General features: G+C 40.2%; 1 protein-coding gene across 9 annotated transcripts in view; it reads left to right on the top strand.

Moving 5' to 3' along the window:
* The first annotated feature begins 1092 nt into the window (after positions 1 to 1092).
* LRP2 (LDL receptor related protein 2) overlaps positions 1093 to 14995 on the top strand; it is a 98430-nt gene continuing 84527 nt past the window's right edge. For all 9 annotated transcript variants that reach the window (XR_014947935.1, XM_085552425.1, XM_085552424.1 and 6 more), the window contains exon 1: positions 1093 to 1412. Coding sequence is in view for 8 of the 9 variants with exons in the window: in XM_085552425.1 (XP_085408551.1) it covers positions 1316 to 1412 (97 nt within the window). In the remaining variant the exon portion in view is untranslated. The remainder of the gene's footprint in view (positions 1413 to 14995) is intronic.

The following is a 14995-nucleotide window of genomic DNA, read 5'->3' as shown; positions in this document are numbered from 1 at the left end:
CCGAACCTGCATAAATCACAACCTCGCAAAAGCCCACACTCTACATCTTCCCCCCTTTCCACACACCCCCCTCCCCGCCCCGCTTCCTTTTCAAGCCCGATAGATAGAAAACCTTAGGAAAGGGTTAGGAGGATTAGCGTCCTGCAGGACCTGGAGAAAAACCTGTCTGCCAATAAACAACAACGCATTCCTTTGCAACTTCTGCAAGTGTAATGCAGGTCTCCCCCCCCAAGCTGAAATTACAGTCCAAAGCAAAAAGAAAAGTTTGGTTTTAAATAGCACTTTTTAAATAACACTTTACATTCTGTTGCTAGCAAGCAATCATTGTAATGAGTGTGATGTGAAACTAACAGAAGCGATATGGAGAACTTGTAAGGGTGCTGTTGTTGAAATTCATCTGACCAGGTTTCTTGCAAGACAAACAAAACCCATCTTCTCCCACCATGCAGACGCACAGCAGCCTCTTTTTACACATCTGTGTGAACACGCATAGAAAGGAACAGCTTGGCATATCTCAACTTTCTATGCTGAAGCCTATTCCTAATCAGTATCAAACAAAACAATTCAGCCTCATTTAGTTGATCTGGAACATTTCTGAACGTGTGCCCTTTTCCCAGGCTCATGTCCAGAAGCATCTGGGTATCTGTATCTTTCCCTGTGCTCCTCTGTACTGCTCCAGCTTCATTTGTAGGTATATGATTCCTGCAGCAATAAAACACAGACAGGTGCCTGATGTGTTGTAGTTAGAACCAGAGCAAGGTGCCCAGCTGGTGTCTCAGCATTTTCAGCCAAAGTACTTTACCAATCTGATTGTATCTCCTAAGAAAGGGCAGAAATAACACTGCTTGTGCTTTTCCTTTTGCAGTACTTGTGAGGAACGATAATAACTAGATGATAAGCGTTGTCCCTTGCATTAGCTACCTGTGTATTTCCAAGTTGTCAGATACACTTCCCTTGCTCGGTGCGTGTCGTTGGGATGCTGCATGCAGGACACGGGTCGCTTGCAGCCGGACGATGTCCCGCTCTGCCCCATTGCGCAGCGCTGCGGGCTGGGACGCGGCGCCCGCTGCCCCGCGGAGGGAGGGGCGGGCAGTGCGGTCTGAGGGCCCGCTCCGCGCCTCATTCTCTCATGCTAGTTCCGGGGCCGCGGGGTATAAAGAGCTTTATGCAATGTCTGGAGGGTGGGAGTTTATAGGGAACGCGATGTCTCAACAGGGGAGCGCGCCTTTCTTCTGTAACTAGCCGGAGAGGAGAAGATCCCGAGTTCTCTGTGCGGAGCGGCCGGCCCGGAGGGAGCTGGAGCATCCCAGCCCAGATGGGAACTCGGCAGCAGACGGGTGGGAGAGCAGCAACTGCCTGCGGAGTGCTGCTGCTGCTGCTCGCTGCGTGCGTCCTGCGGGGCAGCTGCCAAGGTAAGCGCTGCTCCCGCTGCCCGGAGGGCTGTGAGGAGAGAGAGCCCAGCGGGGGCAGAGGAGCCTTTGAGGGGTAGCAGGGAGCTGGCTGTCCTCAGGGCCATGTGTTGGGAGTTTATTCTGCCTTAAAAAAGCCTGAAACCCATATCAGCTCTTCGCTTTCCCTTATCTTGTTGCTAAGTTATCCCGGGATGGCTTATCTGCTCGGTACAAACTTTGCTCGGTCTGTGCGTGGCGGCAGCGCGCTGCTTCGACCGTGCGGCACCGCGTGCCCGGGCTGCGAGCCCCCGCTGTGGCTCTGGGCGAGATGAAGCCCGGCAGAACCTCACTGAGCCTTCCCGTTTTGTTCGTTGCGGCCCCTGCTCCCTTCTCGCCGGAGGAGCGCGTGTCGTGCGGTACGGAGCTCCCCGTGCCGGGGGCGCCTTCCGGAGCCGTGCTGAGCGCCGGTGCCGTTGGGCAGCGTGTCCCGCACGTAGCCCGAGGCGGCCGTGCCTTGCAGCCTCTAGCGGGGCGGCCCCGCCGGTGCCGTTCGCAGCTCGCGGCCGGACGGCGGAGCGCCGCGGCTGGGCTTTGCCGTTGCTAGGCGACCGGCAGCATGTGACTGGGAGCGGGACGGCGCTCGGGGCTGGCGGGACCGGGCCGGTCGCGCTCTCCCGGCTGTGTCGGGGTGAGGGGCCGCAGTGCGACCCTGGGCCCGGCTGTGGGGCCGGGAGCCGCCGGCTGTGCGTGTCGGTGCGCTGCGTGTGCGCCCAAATGGTTAATCTGCTTGCCTTGCTCAACTCTTAGCTTAAGCTCCTTAGACGGAATCAAGCAAGTAATTATGCAGCAACTGCTGCTAGCAGTTCCCTCTTAGGAGCAGCGAAAGAGGAGATGGCTAATGTGCAGCAGGAGACCCGCAAAGGCCCTAGCAGGGAGGTCACGCTGGGCGGCCAGCTAATCCCAAGTGCTGCTGCACGCTGGGTGCAATGGGGGCTGCGGCGCTGACCTCAAAGTGTGTTTCCTTGCTCCTCGGACGCTTTGAGCCACTTGGGACGTGCCCTGCAAAAGGTGCGATGTGAGAGGAGTGTGGGATATGGAACATCAATCTGCAGGCAGTAGTAGAAACAGGATATTCCCGATTCCTCCCCACAAGGTCTACTGAGGAAATAAAATAAATAACTGCATAAATGAGGCTGTCTAGTATTAAGAAATGTAACTGATCTTAATAAAATGTCTGGGTGGCAATCCTGGCCACATGGTGATTGTTCTTGTAAAGTATTTGATGTCCTTAAGCTGAGCTCCTTGAATCCTGAGACTGTCAGACTCTGATTTAAAAATAAAATAAAAATTATTGAGATAATTTTGAAACCAAATTGAGGCTCAAAAGGAAATTAGGGAACGTTTTTATTATCATACCTAATCCTTGGTATTTTTAAAATGTGCTTCCAGTAATGTTTCTGAAGGCTCGGTGTTTCTAGAATGAGCTTCACCTGCTGCTCAGATGAGAACATCACAGTTCTTCCCTGGTTTATTTAATTCTGGATTTTCTAGACCTCAGCATAGCACTTAAAGCTGAATAAAATACTGCCCCTTATATGGCTGGTCATACAGCACCTGGTTCTGTAGGCCTCTCTAGGCCTTGTTGTCCCTAAAGTAGTTTTTGTCACCAAATGTTGCAGGTGGAATCTGAAAAACTAACCAACTAACTGCAAGAAGGAGGGTCATGGGACTGATGTTAATGTTTGTTTTGAGGAATCTGGAAGGCCTTCACGCTCATAGCCACAGACCCCAGACACAGGATGGTTGTTGCACTCTCAGCAGCTTTGCAGAGGGCACATGAGCTCACTAGGGCAACTTCTCAGGCGAACAATGAGTTCTTTAATCTTTCTGCAAAGCATACCAGATATGTACATTCATGCAGTGCTCCACGTACTGTCTGTTATCGGCCTCACCTTATCTAATGTGGAAGGCCTGTTGGACTTCTGTTGAGGGGAGGATTTAGTACCTGAAAGCGGTCTAAGATTTTTCTGTTCCTAATGGTTTGGGGCCAGAGGAGCAGTTTGCTTCTGTATAACAGCACTCATATATACGAAAATTACGTATAAATCACCCAGTTTTCTTTATAAGAAAGAGCCCTTCTCTCTAGATCTAAAATGTTAAGAATGTTCCTTCTAAATTTACTGTATTTGTTATTTCTGGAGCCTGTGTATGTTTTAAGTTTTTTTTTTTTTCTTTTTTGTTTTTTTTTTTTTTTTAGGGTACCTTGGGTCTTGATGAACAATTTCAACACAAATGATATCAATAATTAAATATTTTAACTTTGCTGCTCTTTCTTGTCATCATCAATGCTGTTAAATTAGTGCATCATGTTGCAAAACAGTACCAGGCTACTTTTTTTTTTTTTAGAATTTCACATACTTGCACTTGCACTGAAATTTTGGCTTTTCTGTACTTAATTGCAAAGTACTAATTTGCTTTTGTGAGGCCAGACCTTCACTGTTCTGTGTAGTTTCCCACACCTAAACTGGAGTTTGCTACTCAGTACTCTCTCTTCTCTGCTTCTCATGGATCTTTTTATTTCTTCCACACTTTGTGTGAGGGGGACAGATTCGTGTTGCTTTGAATCACATGAAATAAATGATTTCTTACCCAGGCCATATTTTACTTGCAGGTAATCATAGTAATAGTGTAAACTTACGAATTCTTGGAAACATAGCTGGAAACTTAACCATTCCTATTGGTGGTCTTTCTTACTACATATGTGCTAGTTTTCTAAGGGCCCAGAAGATCACAGCTAGGTTGACTTCCAAGATGTATTTTTTCAACAATCCATAGATCCCTGACGCTTTTAAAAGTTTTGTGTTGTAATCAAGTCCAGAATATAATTTTAAAAAACTTTCTTTTAATTAATCTATTTCTTTTTAAGAAAACCAGTTATCTGTATTCTAGGCATCATGTCAAAATGTGATTTGCACAGATTTGCCATTACATGAAGTTAGTGCATCACATTTGATTTACATCTGAAACAAATGATTTCTCATAGGAGATTTAAATACAGCTCAGACCAGTGTGACTTAAAATTTGTTGCTGTTAGAAGATCTTCATTCACCTATGGGAATGAAGCCCTACTTGAAGACTGAATCTGTATGGTGTGATATCAATCATAAAGAATGGTTGCATGAAGAGAGGCCATTGATGCATAGAATAGGTGTGGTAAATCCAAGTAGAGAGAAGAATAGCTTGGAGAAATATGCTTTTCCATCAAGTATTCTAAGAATTCAATCTCCAAATTAATAATTCAGTGCGTTTACAGACACTGTCTTGATTTCAAATCTGATGTCTCTAAGATTATGTATAATGACATTGCTGTAGGCGACAGGCCAGAGCCAGTGCTGGTGCACCATTGTATGTCACAATGTATGTTTCTGGGACAGAACAGCTTGCCCATGAGATTTTGTCCCTGACAAGATGCACTGTTAGGGGACCTTAAATGAGGCTTTCCTCAGGGACTAAGAATTTGGGAGTAATGAGGAGGAAGAAAGGATGGCAAAGAAAATGATTGTGCCAATGAATACCTTATATACAGTTTAATAGTACTGTAAGTGACCCCTAGGTTGCAGCATTTGTCATATTCCGGCACTAGGGTTATTTTTTTTTGTTTGTTTCTCTTGGTGATGTACTTGCAAAAAATCAGGAGCAAAACTTGGTGCCTGTCTAGTTCTTTCTTGACTTACTTTTTCCTGAGTGCTGAATGTTTGAAAGTGTATCTTGATAAAATGTATAGTAATCTTGCATTTAAATTAAGGAAATTAATGAGTTGTAGTTCAGAGCACTGACAGTCTTTTTTTTTTTTTTTTTTTTTTTTTTTTTTTTGCAAGGCTTCTTTTAATAAATAGCCTTCTTTTAATACCTATCTTGACTTTTCTTAATAATTTACTCTTTCTGTATACTGTTCAGCAAAGCATAGCAGGAATTTGCTAAGTAATCACCTAAAGTGAAGAACGGGACAACCCCAAAAATTTTAGTTAAAAATTGAAGGCAGTAATAGGATGACACCTGGTTAGATTTAGCTTCTATGCCAAATGCTAGAGTTACAGTAAATAATTAAGCTACAGAAGTCAAGACGTAGAGGCAGAGCATCTAAGGAGATTTTAGCTAAGATAAATGTGCAGTGCATGTGTTGCTTCAATTTCCCTGTAAGACAAACCAAAATCTTCTTTCATATATTGAGCTGATTGGAAATTTGAGCAATGAAATCCCACTTTAATCCAGATTTACTTTTCATGTGTTTTGCAGGAAATGAGCAAAGATTCATTTGGGGGGAAGGTAGGCTGCAGTTTCATTAAAGGTTATTAATTTTCTTCTTGGGCTTCCTGGATTGATACGAATTCAGTAAGAGTATTTGAAACCTTTCCTCCTTGCCTTCCTGCAGTGTTAGAGTATTGTTATATCGAAGTACAATGATGTTTGCTCTTCTCAATATTTAGTACATATATTTAGAACTGGGGATTCATTTGTCAAGATTTTTCTTACTTAATACTCATATTCTTAATTAAGCAGTAATCAGACATTATAGCAGTGGGGGGGGTATTGGATTAAATGCAATTGAGCCTTCCTGCAAAACATGTTATATCTGAGACTTTGTGAAAACATTTCAGATGGGCAGATACCTTGACACTTCGAATTTTCCTATGCAATCACATTTTTTTAAGCAGGAGCAAGAGCTTCGTTTAATAAGTAGTGAAGCCATATAGCACTTTGGATGTGAAGGTGTCATTGACGAAAAACATTAAGTGTCTCTTCTAATTAATGATCTACAGATTGACATGAATATAAAGAGAAGTTGATGTTTTTATGCTAGATTAGGTCACCATGGTTAATTAGCTACGATAATCAGATAATTTGTTGGTGTGCTTTTAATAGTTTACATTAAGTGTGGCAAATAAAAGTCAACTTTTTTCAAATTACTTTAAAGTGCTTCTGCATATAATTTCATATTTGTACTTTGTTCATAAAATATCTTAAACTGTTTTAGATAAAGAAAAAGTAAGGGCTTTTCTCAGTCAAGCCAGTGCAGCTCCATTGATCTCAAAGAAAATACCCCTGAGTTGTACTGATCTTCGAGATGGAAAATAGGATTCAGTGAAGAGTAAACATCTCTTTTAATAGCTTGTTACTGCTTGAGATCCACTTTGAAGTCTACTTTCTTATGGTAATGTTCTATTAACTGTTTTTTTTTTTGTTGTTTTTCCCTCAACTCAGCACATTTTTAGAACAGTTGAAGAAAATGAAGTTTAATGAGTAAGCATAGAAATGTTTAATGGAATGGATTGCCCCTAGCTTTTACTGTTGGTTTTGAGCCTTTTAATGTTTTCTTTGTTTTGCAAAGCTTGAAGTGGATTAGAGATCTAAGGATCACTGTTACAAAGTTTGCTGGGGATTAATAAAATGGCATAAAAGAGTTAACTGAAATTGTTCTTCCTTTATGCTCTGTTATATTTTAGGCTTTTAGTATTAATAAATTGCCTTTTTGCGCTCAAGTCAGATCTTCAGAAGAAGACACTGTAAATCAGCACTGTATTTGTTCAATTATTTTCTCATGCAAGCAGGTCATAATCACAGAATCACAGAATTGTAGGGGTTGGAAGGGACCTCTAGAGATCATCGAGTCCAACCCCCCTGCCAAAGCAGGCTCCCTACATCACATCACACAGATGCAGTCCAGGCGGGTCTTAAATATCTCCAGAGAAGGAGACTCCACCACCTCCCTGGGCAGCCTGTTCCAGTGCTCCGTCACCCTCACTGTAAAGTTCTTCTGCACATTCGTGCGGAACTTCCTATGCTGTACTTTCAAATCTCATGGAAAACTGAACCAGGTCTGGTGAATTGGGTACTTTCTTGTTGGCTTAGTGAATTAGGACAATGCAGAGAAAGGTCCAGTAGTCACTAGAAGCTGGAAAAGCAAGTGAACCTCAGCACTGAGTGGGAGAAGGAGTGGTTTTGGAGTGGGGAAAAAAGAGACCCTTTGTCCGTGGTAGTGAGTCAGTGGGTTGGCTCAGATGGGCATGCAATCACTGCTTAGTGTTACTGTAAGGATATTTAGGAAATGGCTGGCTAGCATGCTAGTTAGAAGAATGGTCCCATCAAGGCTATAATAGTTAGCATTGCTGGAAAATCTTTTGTAAAGTTGTCTAGTGTAAACAGATGGCTTGACTTGAATGGGATTGCTCACGTGTTCACTTTTGAGCAAGATTGTAGGGCTGTTCTAAACCTGCAGTACAATAAATGAGTTGGAGGATAACCAAGCACTTGGAATGCTGCAGCAATTTTATTGGCCTTCTAGCTGAATTAATGAAACCTGATTTTTACTACTGAGAGATATAGCAGGTTTCTATACCATTTCACTTGAAACAGATGAACTGTAGTTGGTGTCTGAAACTAGCGACAGTTTGTGGTGTCTTCCATATCTGTACAATAGCTGTTCTGTTAGCTTTGCAGTTTTTCCTCTTCTTTGTATGAATGAAGTCAGCCACAGAGTGCACTTTAAAGCCTGATGACTCTCAGAAAAGTGAATTTTAGTACAGTTCTGTAAATGTGCCAAAGTACTAAAATTCCTTTTGTTACCTCTTCAGTATGTGAAAGATATTTAGTAGTGTAATTAAACTGAGCCTGCTTAGTTAATAATCTGAGCCTTGACAAAATGCTGCTGGCTGAACCAAGAGGGTGATCTGAGTGGTCTCAGACAGAGCTCAGTCATGCCGTTACCTTGCTGGGGGCAGCTCGCCATCTGCCTTGCTGGGAGCTTTGCCTGAGCAAAGGGTGCAGCAATGACAGCCTGGCTTCTTTGGCGAATGCAGTAGAAGTGGCGTTGTTTCATGAGATTTGTATTGTAATTGCAGACAATTAAGAAAAAAAAGAGGGCAATTAATATAGTGAAAATATTGAAATGATATCATTAGTCTACTTTTTTTTTTTTTGAAGTTTTGAAATTTTAACAAAGCAGCTGCAGAAAGCACTTTATAATGATTATCTTATAGTACAAATATTAAAAAAAAAACCCAAACTTTAAAACTGAACTTAAAGTCCTTTAGAAATTTGGGCATGTCTTTGATTTGTTTGAGGAAAAAAGATACTAAAAGACAAATAGTGAAATTTAGTGAAGTAATAACTAAGAGTGAAGTGAAAGCTCTCATCTTGCCAAAGTACTTTATCCATACTAAGATCTTATTACCTGTTAGATAACAGATACTGTTCTTCCCTGTTTCTTATTTGGTTTCCTGAATAAAGATGTTTTAGCAGTCAAGAGCTCTCTTTTTAGATGTGCAATACTTTCTAACTTGTTGGCCTACTCAACTTTTCTCATTGGGTTGAGAACTCTCACACACTTAAATCCCAAGAAATTTCATGAGGTAGCAGAGAGGGGGAGAGGGACACCCCCAGTTACTGCCCCACTGAGGGAAAATCTCAGCCATTATATGTTCTTCATAGAGATGCTGACTTTTTTTTTTTTTTTTGCCAGCAATATACCTGATGTGATTGGGACCCTCTTCCCATGAGACGTTTGGAAAGACTGATGGGAACTACTGCTATGAGGATGGAATTATGATTTATAGGTTACAAATGTTTGTGCAGACTCAGAAGGCTGTAGCGCTTCTCCTATGAAGAAAGGCAGAGAGAGCTGGGATTTTTCAGCCTTGTGAATAGGAGGCTGCAGGCAGACCTCAGGGTGTCCTTCTGTTACTTTCAAGGGGCCTGTGGAAAAGCTGGAGAGGAGCCCTTCTTCAGAAGACTGTAGTGAAAGGACAAGGGGGAAAGGCTTTAAACTAAAAGAGGGGTGATTTAGATTAAATACTAGGAGGAAGTTTGTTACTCAGAGAGCAGTGAGGCCCGGGCACAGCTGCCCAGGGGAGCTGTGGGTGCTCATGGCCAGGTTGGATGGGGCCTGGGCAGCCTGAGTGGGTGGGAGGCAACCAGCCTGCAGCAGGGAGTGGGACTGGGTGAACTGTAAGGTCCCTTCCAACCTCAGCCATTCTGTGCTTCTGCGTTGTGTTCTGCTACCACTGTGAAACTTGGGAGAGAAGCAATGCCACTTCTGTCATTTGTGATTATATATGGTAGTATAGATTTCTTGTATTTACCTGCTTTTGATGATATCAAGGCTTGTGACTTGGTCCTTTGAGATACTTACTAGTATTACTATTCTGGTGAAAATATTTTCATGAAAAAAAAAACCAAAAAAAACACGTTTAAAAAAGGTGATTGAATTCTCATCACTGATTTTCAAGTCTATTAAGATAAAATTGCATTCTATGAGAGTATATTGGACAGTGTAACTGCTCTAGTTTGGCTGGTCCTTCTTTTATCATTCATTTTCAAGAAGTTTGATAGGGAGTGACCGGCTGTAACTGTTAGTTGCTAATTGAAATTGAATTACTTCAGAAGGAGGGAGGAACATAGCAATTGCCAGCGCATCAGAAGCAATATCTGTAGTTGTCCTTGACAGCGGTAAGCAGCATTAGAGCGTCTGTGCACAATACATGCTAGTAGTGTACAGTGTACCTGTTCTGCACAGATAGTTCTGTTTTTCTGAAACTATTCTCACATGTTTGGTCTTCAACAAATCACAGTGACAGTTTCTTGTATTCAAAACGATAACTGGGTACCCTGTAAAGCTTTGGAATACAGATTAACGTGTCTTTTTTTATCCAAGAGACCCAATAGGTAGGATGGTACTACTTAAGTTGTGAAGAATTTTGTTAGGAATATGGGTTCTGTGGTGAAAAGAAAGAAACAGCTTTTGATCTGCATGCTTACTGCATTTATTATCTGTAAGGGGAAATGGTTCATTCTTTTTCATGACAAGTTTAATTTTTCATTTAATAATCTGTGATATAATATGCCAGTGAAGTTTATGATTTGGTAAAGTGTTTTATAAATGTTGCTTAGCAATTTTCAGTCTTAACAGTAGAGTTTAAGAGAAATACAAATGACGTGATTTCATTGTAACAAGCCAGATTGTAAGGCTATTACTGAGGCAGATTCCTTATACTGTAGTGACTCATCAGCTTTCAGGGGAGCATGACTGAAATGAATGCAGCTCACCATCTCAGCGTGAGGTTTAATTTTGAGAGCAAACAGCACATTGGTTGAAAAATTTATTTAAAAAACAATGCAGCTCTCAGTATGGGAATAGCTCCATGAGGAGTTGGTTTTATCATCTGCTACTGCATCTGTCAGATTTTCTCAATGGCATATACTGTGCATGTTCTCACTTGAACAATTTTTTCTTTTTTTCCCCTCCGTTTTCCTCCACTGTGTAGCTGTAAATACTTCCTATTCTCGAAGGTTTTTCTCATTTGGCTATCTTCTCCCCCTCCTTATCACCCCCTGGTTTCCCAATTGTTATTCTACAGCAGCCCTCGGGGCCATTAGCAAGGCCCATTCTTACAAAAATGCTTGGGATGCTTCCTTCTGTGAGTAATTGGGGGTGTCTTTTTACTTCTCCTGTGTTTGCTTATTCTTCTTCCTTTTCGTGTCATTTGGTCAATTAGACCAGATTTTTGCATATTTAATGTGCCATTCGTGAAAAAGAAGCTTCTGGGGTTTAGGAGAGCTCTGAAGTGTGTGCTTTCCTAGCGATCGTAATGCTTGCTTCACTTACCCATCTAACACCATCTCAACTGAATTATGTGGATTAAAACAGCTAATGTCGGACAGCTGGTTAAGGTTATCCAATTTAGGGCAGAACGTGTTCTTTACATGTAACATACTCAAAATACATTTTTATATTTTAGAGGCTAGTACATCAGCACCACAAATACTAGTTTCTTTGAATTTGGCCGGACAGATAAGTCCAAAAAAGGACTACAAATAATGCTCGTTAGTCTCACCAATGCAAATGCTTCATATGCAGTCAGTTTAAAGAAAGTGTTAAATTAAAATTAATAACTGAGAATCAGACATCATTGAAATGTGAGAAGTGTAACAGTGAAATAAACTGAAGGAAGAGCGCTGTTCAGTATAAGGAATATTTACCATCAGTGGAAAGGAGTATCACTTCCTGTCTCTTAGAATTAGCTCGTGCTTAAGGGGATTGTTTCTTATTTCTGCCCTGTTTTAGGACTACAAAGATCCTAAGAGCTTACCTGTTGCTTTTTAAATAGTGTGTGAGTTGAATCAACATTATAAAGGCATTGCAGTTACTATGAATTTTCTTAGAGTACTGTAAGCCAGGATCCTACAGGATGGCAGTAATACGTAGTGTGGGCATGTATAGTAAAGAAGCTGTCATGATTTTGGATTTAAAGCATGGTTTGGTAGTTGTTTTTTTTTTGTTTTTGTTTTTTTTTTTACATTTATGTAGTAAATAATTTAAAGCTGTTGTGTTTCTTGGTTTTATTTTATTTTTTTCCCAAAATGAGTAGCTATAAAGTGGTACCGTAGAGACCACAGTTATTTTGTTCTGAATATCAGAGCTTAAACAGACCATTTTTTCTTCTTCTTTTCCCCCAAAAGGACCACATGGGGCTTATCAGAAAAGTCAGAGCTTGTTCTCTTTATTGTTCAGTTTGTTCTTGAAAAAAATAAAATTAGATTTTCTATCTTCTATCAGACTGTTTACATTCATTACTTTTTCAATTAAAAAAGCTGAAGGTAGAGAGGATCAGGATTACGCATATCTTTAACGTTGCTAGGAGGCACTTACAGTGTCATTCCTTTGAACTTGATGTCTGCAGGAGACTTGAAACTTTTTCTTCCTCACAGGAAAGCTTTTCTGCTTAGTTTCAGTAGATTAAAATACTGATTTATTTATTTATTTATTTTAATTCCTAGATTTACATTGACGCATTAGCAAAAATGAATCTATAGCCCTTTTATACCTGTATTAACTGAAAGCAAATAGTTTTTACATAGAATGCACTAAGTTTAAGTATTCTTAAAAGAGTTTGCATGTGAGCATTATTTAAAATGAGTTTTGATACCTTAGTTTTAGCAGACATTATAGTTGACAAGCATGTGTACATGCAGAGAAAGCACAGAATATACTGTTAGAGTGCAGAATTTAGTACTGTAATTTTATTATTTCTTCTTTTATCTAAAATGTTATTGCTGCTGTACAGCAGAAGAGACAGCTGTCTCCAGACTTCATTATTTTGGAATGATGGAACAGTGCTTTTTGGCAACTGATTTTGAAACCATACCTTTTTCTATAGTGGAACGTCATATTTTGAAGTCTATAGCAAAGGACAACATTTTCACTTTTGTTCTTGAGTTTTAAGGTGTTTGTTGTTGTAATCAATGAATAATATTTTAAAAAGCAGTCATTGGGCTACACTCCCACAAGCAAGATTCATTTTTAACAGCTTCTGATACCAAACATTCCAGTGAGCTCACAACATGGGTTGTTCCCAAGTTCTGCTCCTGTGAGTATGGAATATTTAGCTCATCCATCTGAGATAGAGCAGGTCTTTGTTTGTCCAGCAAGCTTTATGGAAGAAAATAAACAAAAACTAAAGTTAAGTTTTCCTTCTGTTTCCATTCTGCCCACCCACCTAATAAGTTCTATTTATAATCCAGTAATGCTAAAACAGGAGTGGATTCCTAGGGAGAGATTGGCTGGAAGTATAATTTTCTTCTGTTTTGTAAAATAACAGCTATTTTATTATGGTCAGTGGGTTTCTGCTATATTTTGAAGAATCTATATGATCAGGATTTGGGAGTCAAACCTCTTAGTCCAGTTACTGTTAGCAGGAAAACTGATCTATTGCTTTAAGTTCAGTCCTCAGTGTTTTGTGGACAGAAATATTTCAGTTATGTGAATTAAGTGCAGACTAATTTTGTACAGTGTTTTCTTTGATGCTACGCATTATTTCTTTAATATGGTCTTTATGGATATGTAGACACAAAAGATGCTTGATGTTGTGCAGTCTTGATGCTGAAAGGTAAATCTTGCACTATTTTCAGCAGTTCACCTGTGGATGCTCATGTGATCGGATTATTAGTAATTTCTAAATCTGAATAGTTTGTATTAAATATTAATGCTACCTGAAGAGAATATGAAGACAAAAATAAACACTATCTTTAAGGCAGTGGTGTGAAATATAGCAGAACTTGCACTCCATTCTACTTTGTAGTTTAATCATTGTTTATTTTCCTATTGTAGTTGCTAGCTAAAAACTACTTTTCAGTATCCTAGAGCGTTTTACAAAAATAAATAAAGGTCTTTGTTGAATTATGAATTTTATTTCTTTCTTCCTTGGTGTGGGGGAATGGATCTGGAATTTGCAGACATTCAGCTTCACCTCCCTGAGCATTCCGAAACCCCAGGCTGTTTGAAGTGTAATTAGGCTGGGCAAAAATCTGACATCCAAGTGTATGAAAGGTGCATCTCCAGGACTTTACCTGCAAGGCCACCAGTGAGCTGACATGGTGCTTTTTCTGTTTGAGGGCTGAATGGGAACAAAGACTACCCTTTGTTGGAAGGTAGAAAGAAAAGAGAACTCGTCTATTAGTTTTGTGTTGTCCAATTTATACGGAGGGGCTTGTAATGCCATTTTTTAGCACTTTCAAATTATTTTTTGAATGAAATGCCGATGTATTAAGACAGAACAGTTCAAAGGATACCTTCTACACTAATTTAAGTCTTTCATTCAAGCTTAACTGTAAAAAGAGGTATTAGCAGTTCCCAATGATATTCTATTGTATGTAGTCAGAGTCATGATGCCTTATAAATCTGAGGATGATATCGTTAATTCAAAACACGTGGAGTCAGAAGTTGAAAGCAGTTTTGAAAGGAAGACAGAGAAATGCTTGAAAAGAACTGGAAAAGGCCAGCAGCCTAGAGAGCAACTGGAAGGAGATGAGTGTAACTTGTAGACTTGTACAGCAGTGTTGTTTCCATTATGAGTAAAAAAAAAAAAAATCCACTTTTAATACTAGTTAAAAAAAAAAAAAAAGCAAGATTGAATTTAATTTTTTTTGTTCTTAATGTAAGTAGTTGAACAAAAACATGTTGGAGCAAATGAAGCACAAGTAAAGTTAAGAGGGCATAATGGTAGCCCTATGAATTAGAACCATTATACTTTGAAATGTCTGAAGCTATTAACATCTCTTTCTCCTGATAATGTTCCATATGACTTAATGTGACATGGAGCAACATTGATTAGTGATATTAAGATTGGCTACCAACATCTGGTGGCAGTGGAGTTTGTCTTTGGCAGTGGTTTAACTTCATTCCTATGCACTGCTTGCCGCAGAGCACAAAGTTAATTGTAGTTAATTCTGTTAATTGTGTAATAGAGTTTGTATTGCATTATTTCTGTTGTTCAGCAATGCATGTATGTTTCATCACAAATTGAAAATCTAATATTGTATTTTTATTAGCATTTTGTCCCGTCTTTGCTATAGCAAAATCACTGTTACATTTCTTTATTTCTGGGGAAAATGACTACCTGGTATAATCTTTGACCAAGTGGCCTAGGCAGAGCCTGGAGTGTTAGCCACCTTGTTTTTAACTGAGGAAATTCTGAATCTTAAGCATCCACTCACGAATGGACCCCAGGCACAAAGAACCACTGAAGAGGCAGTGACAAAATGAGCATAAA

Source organism: Coturnix japonica, chromosome 7 (assembly GCF_054131305.1).
Source record: "Coturnix japonica strain WE chromosome 7, WE-NBRP24, whole genome shotgun sequence".
Lineage (NCBI taxonomy): Eukaryota > Metazoa > Chordata > Aves > Galliformes > Phasianidae > Coturnix > Coturnix japonica.
The sequence above is the reverse complement of the archived record's forward strand: the minus strand, read 5'-3'. Positions and strand labels throughout refer to the sequence as shown.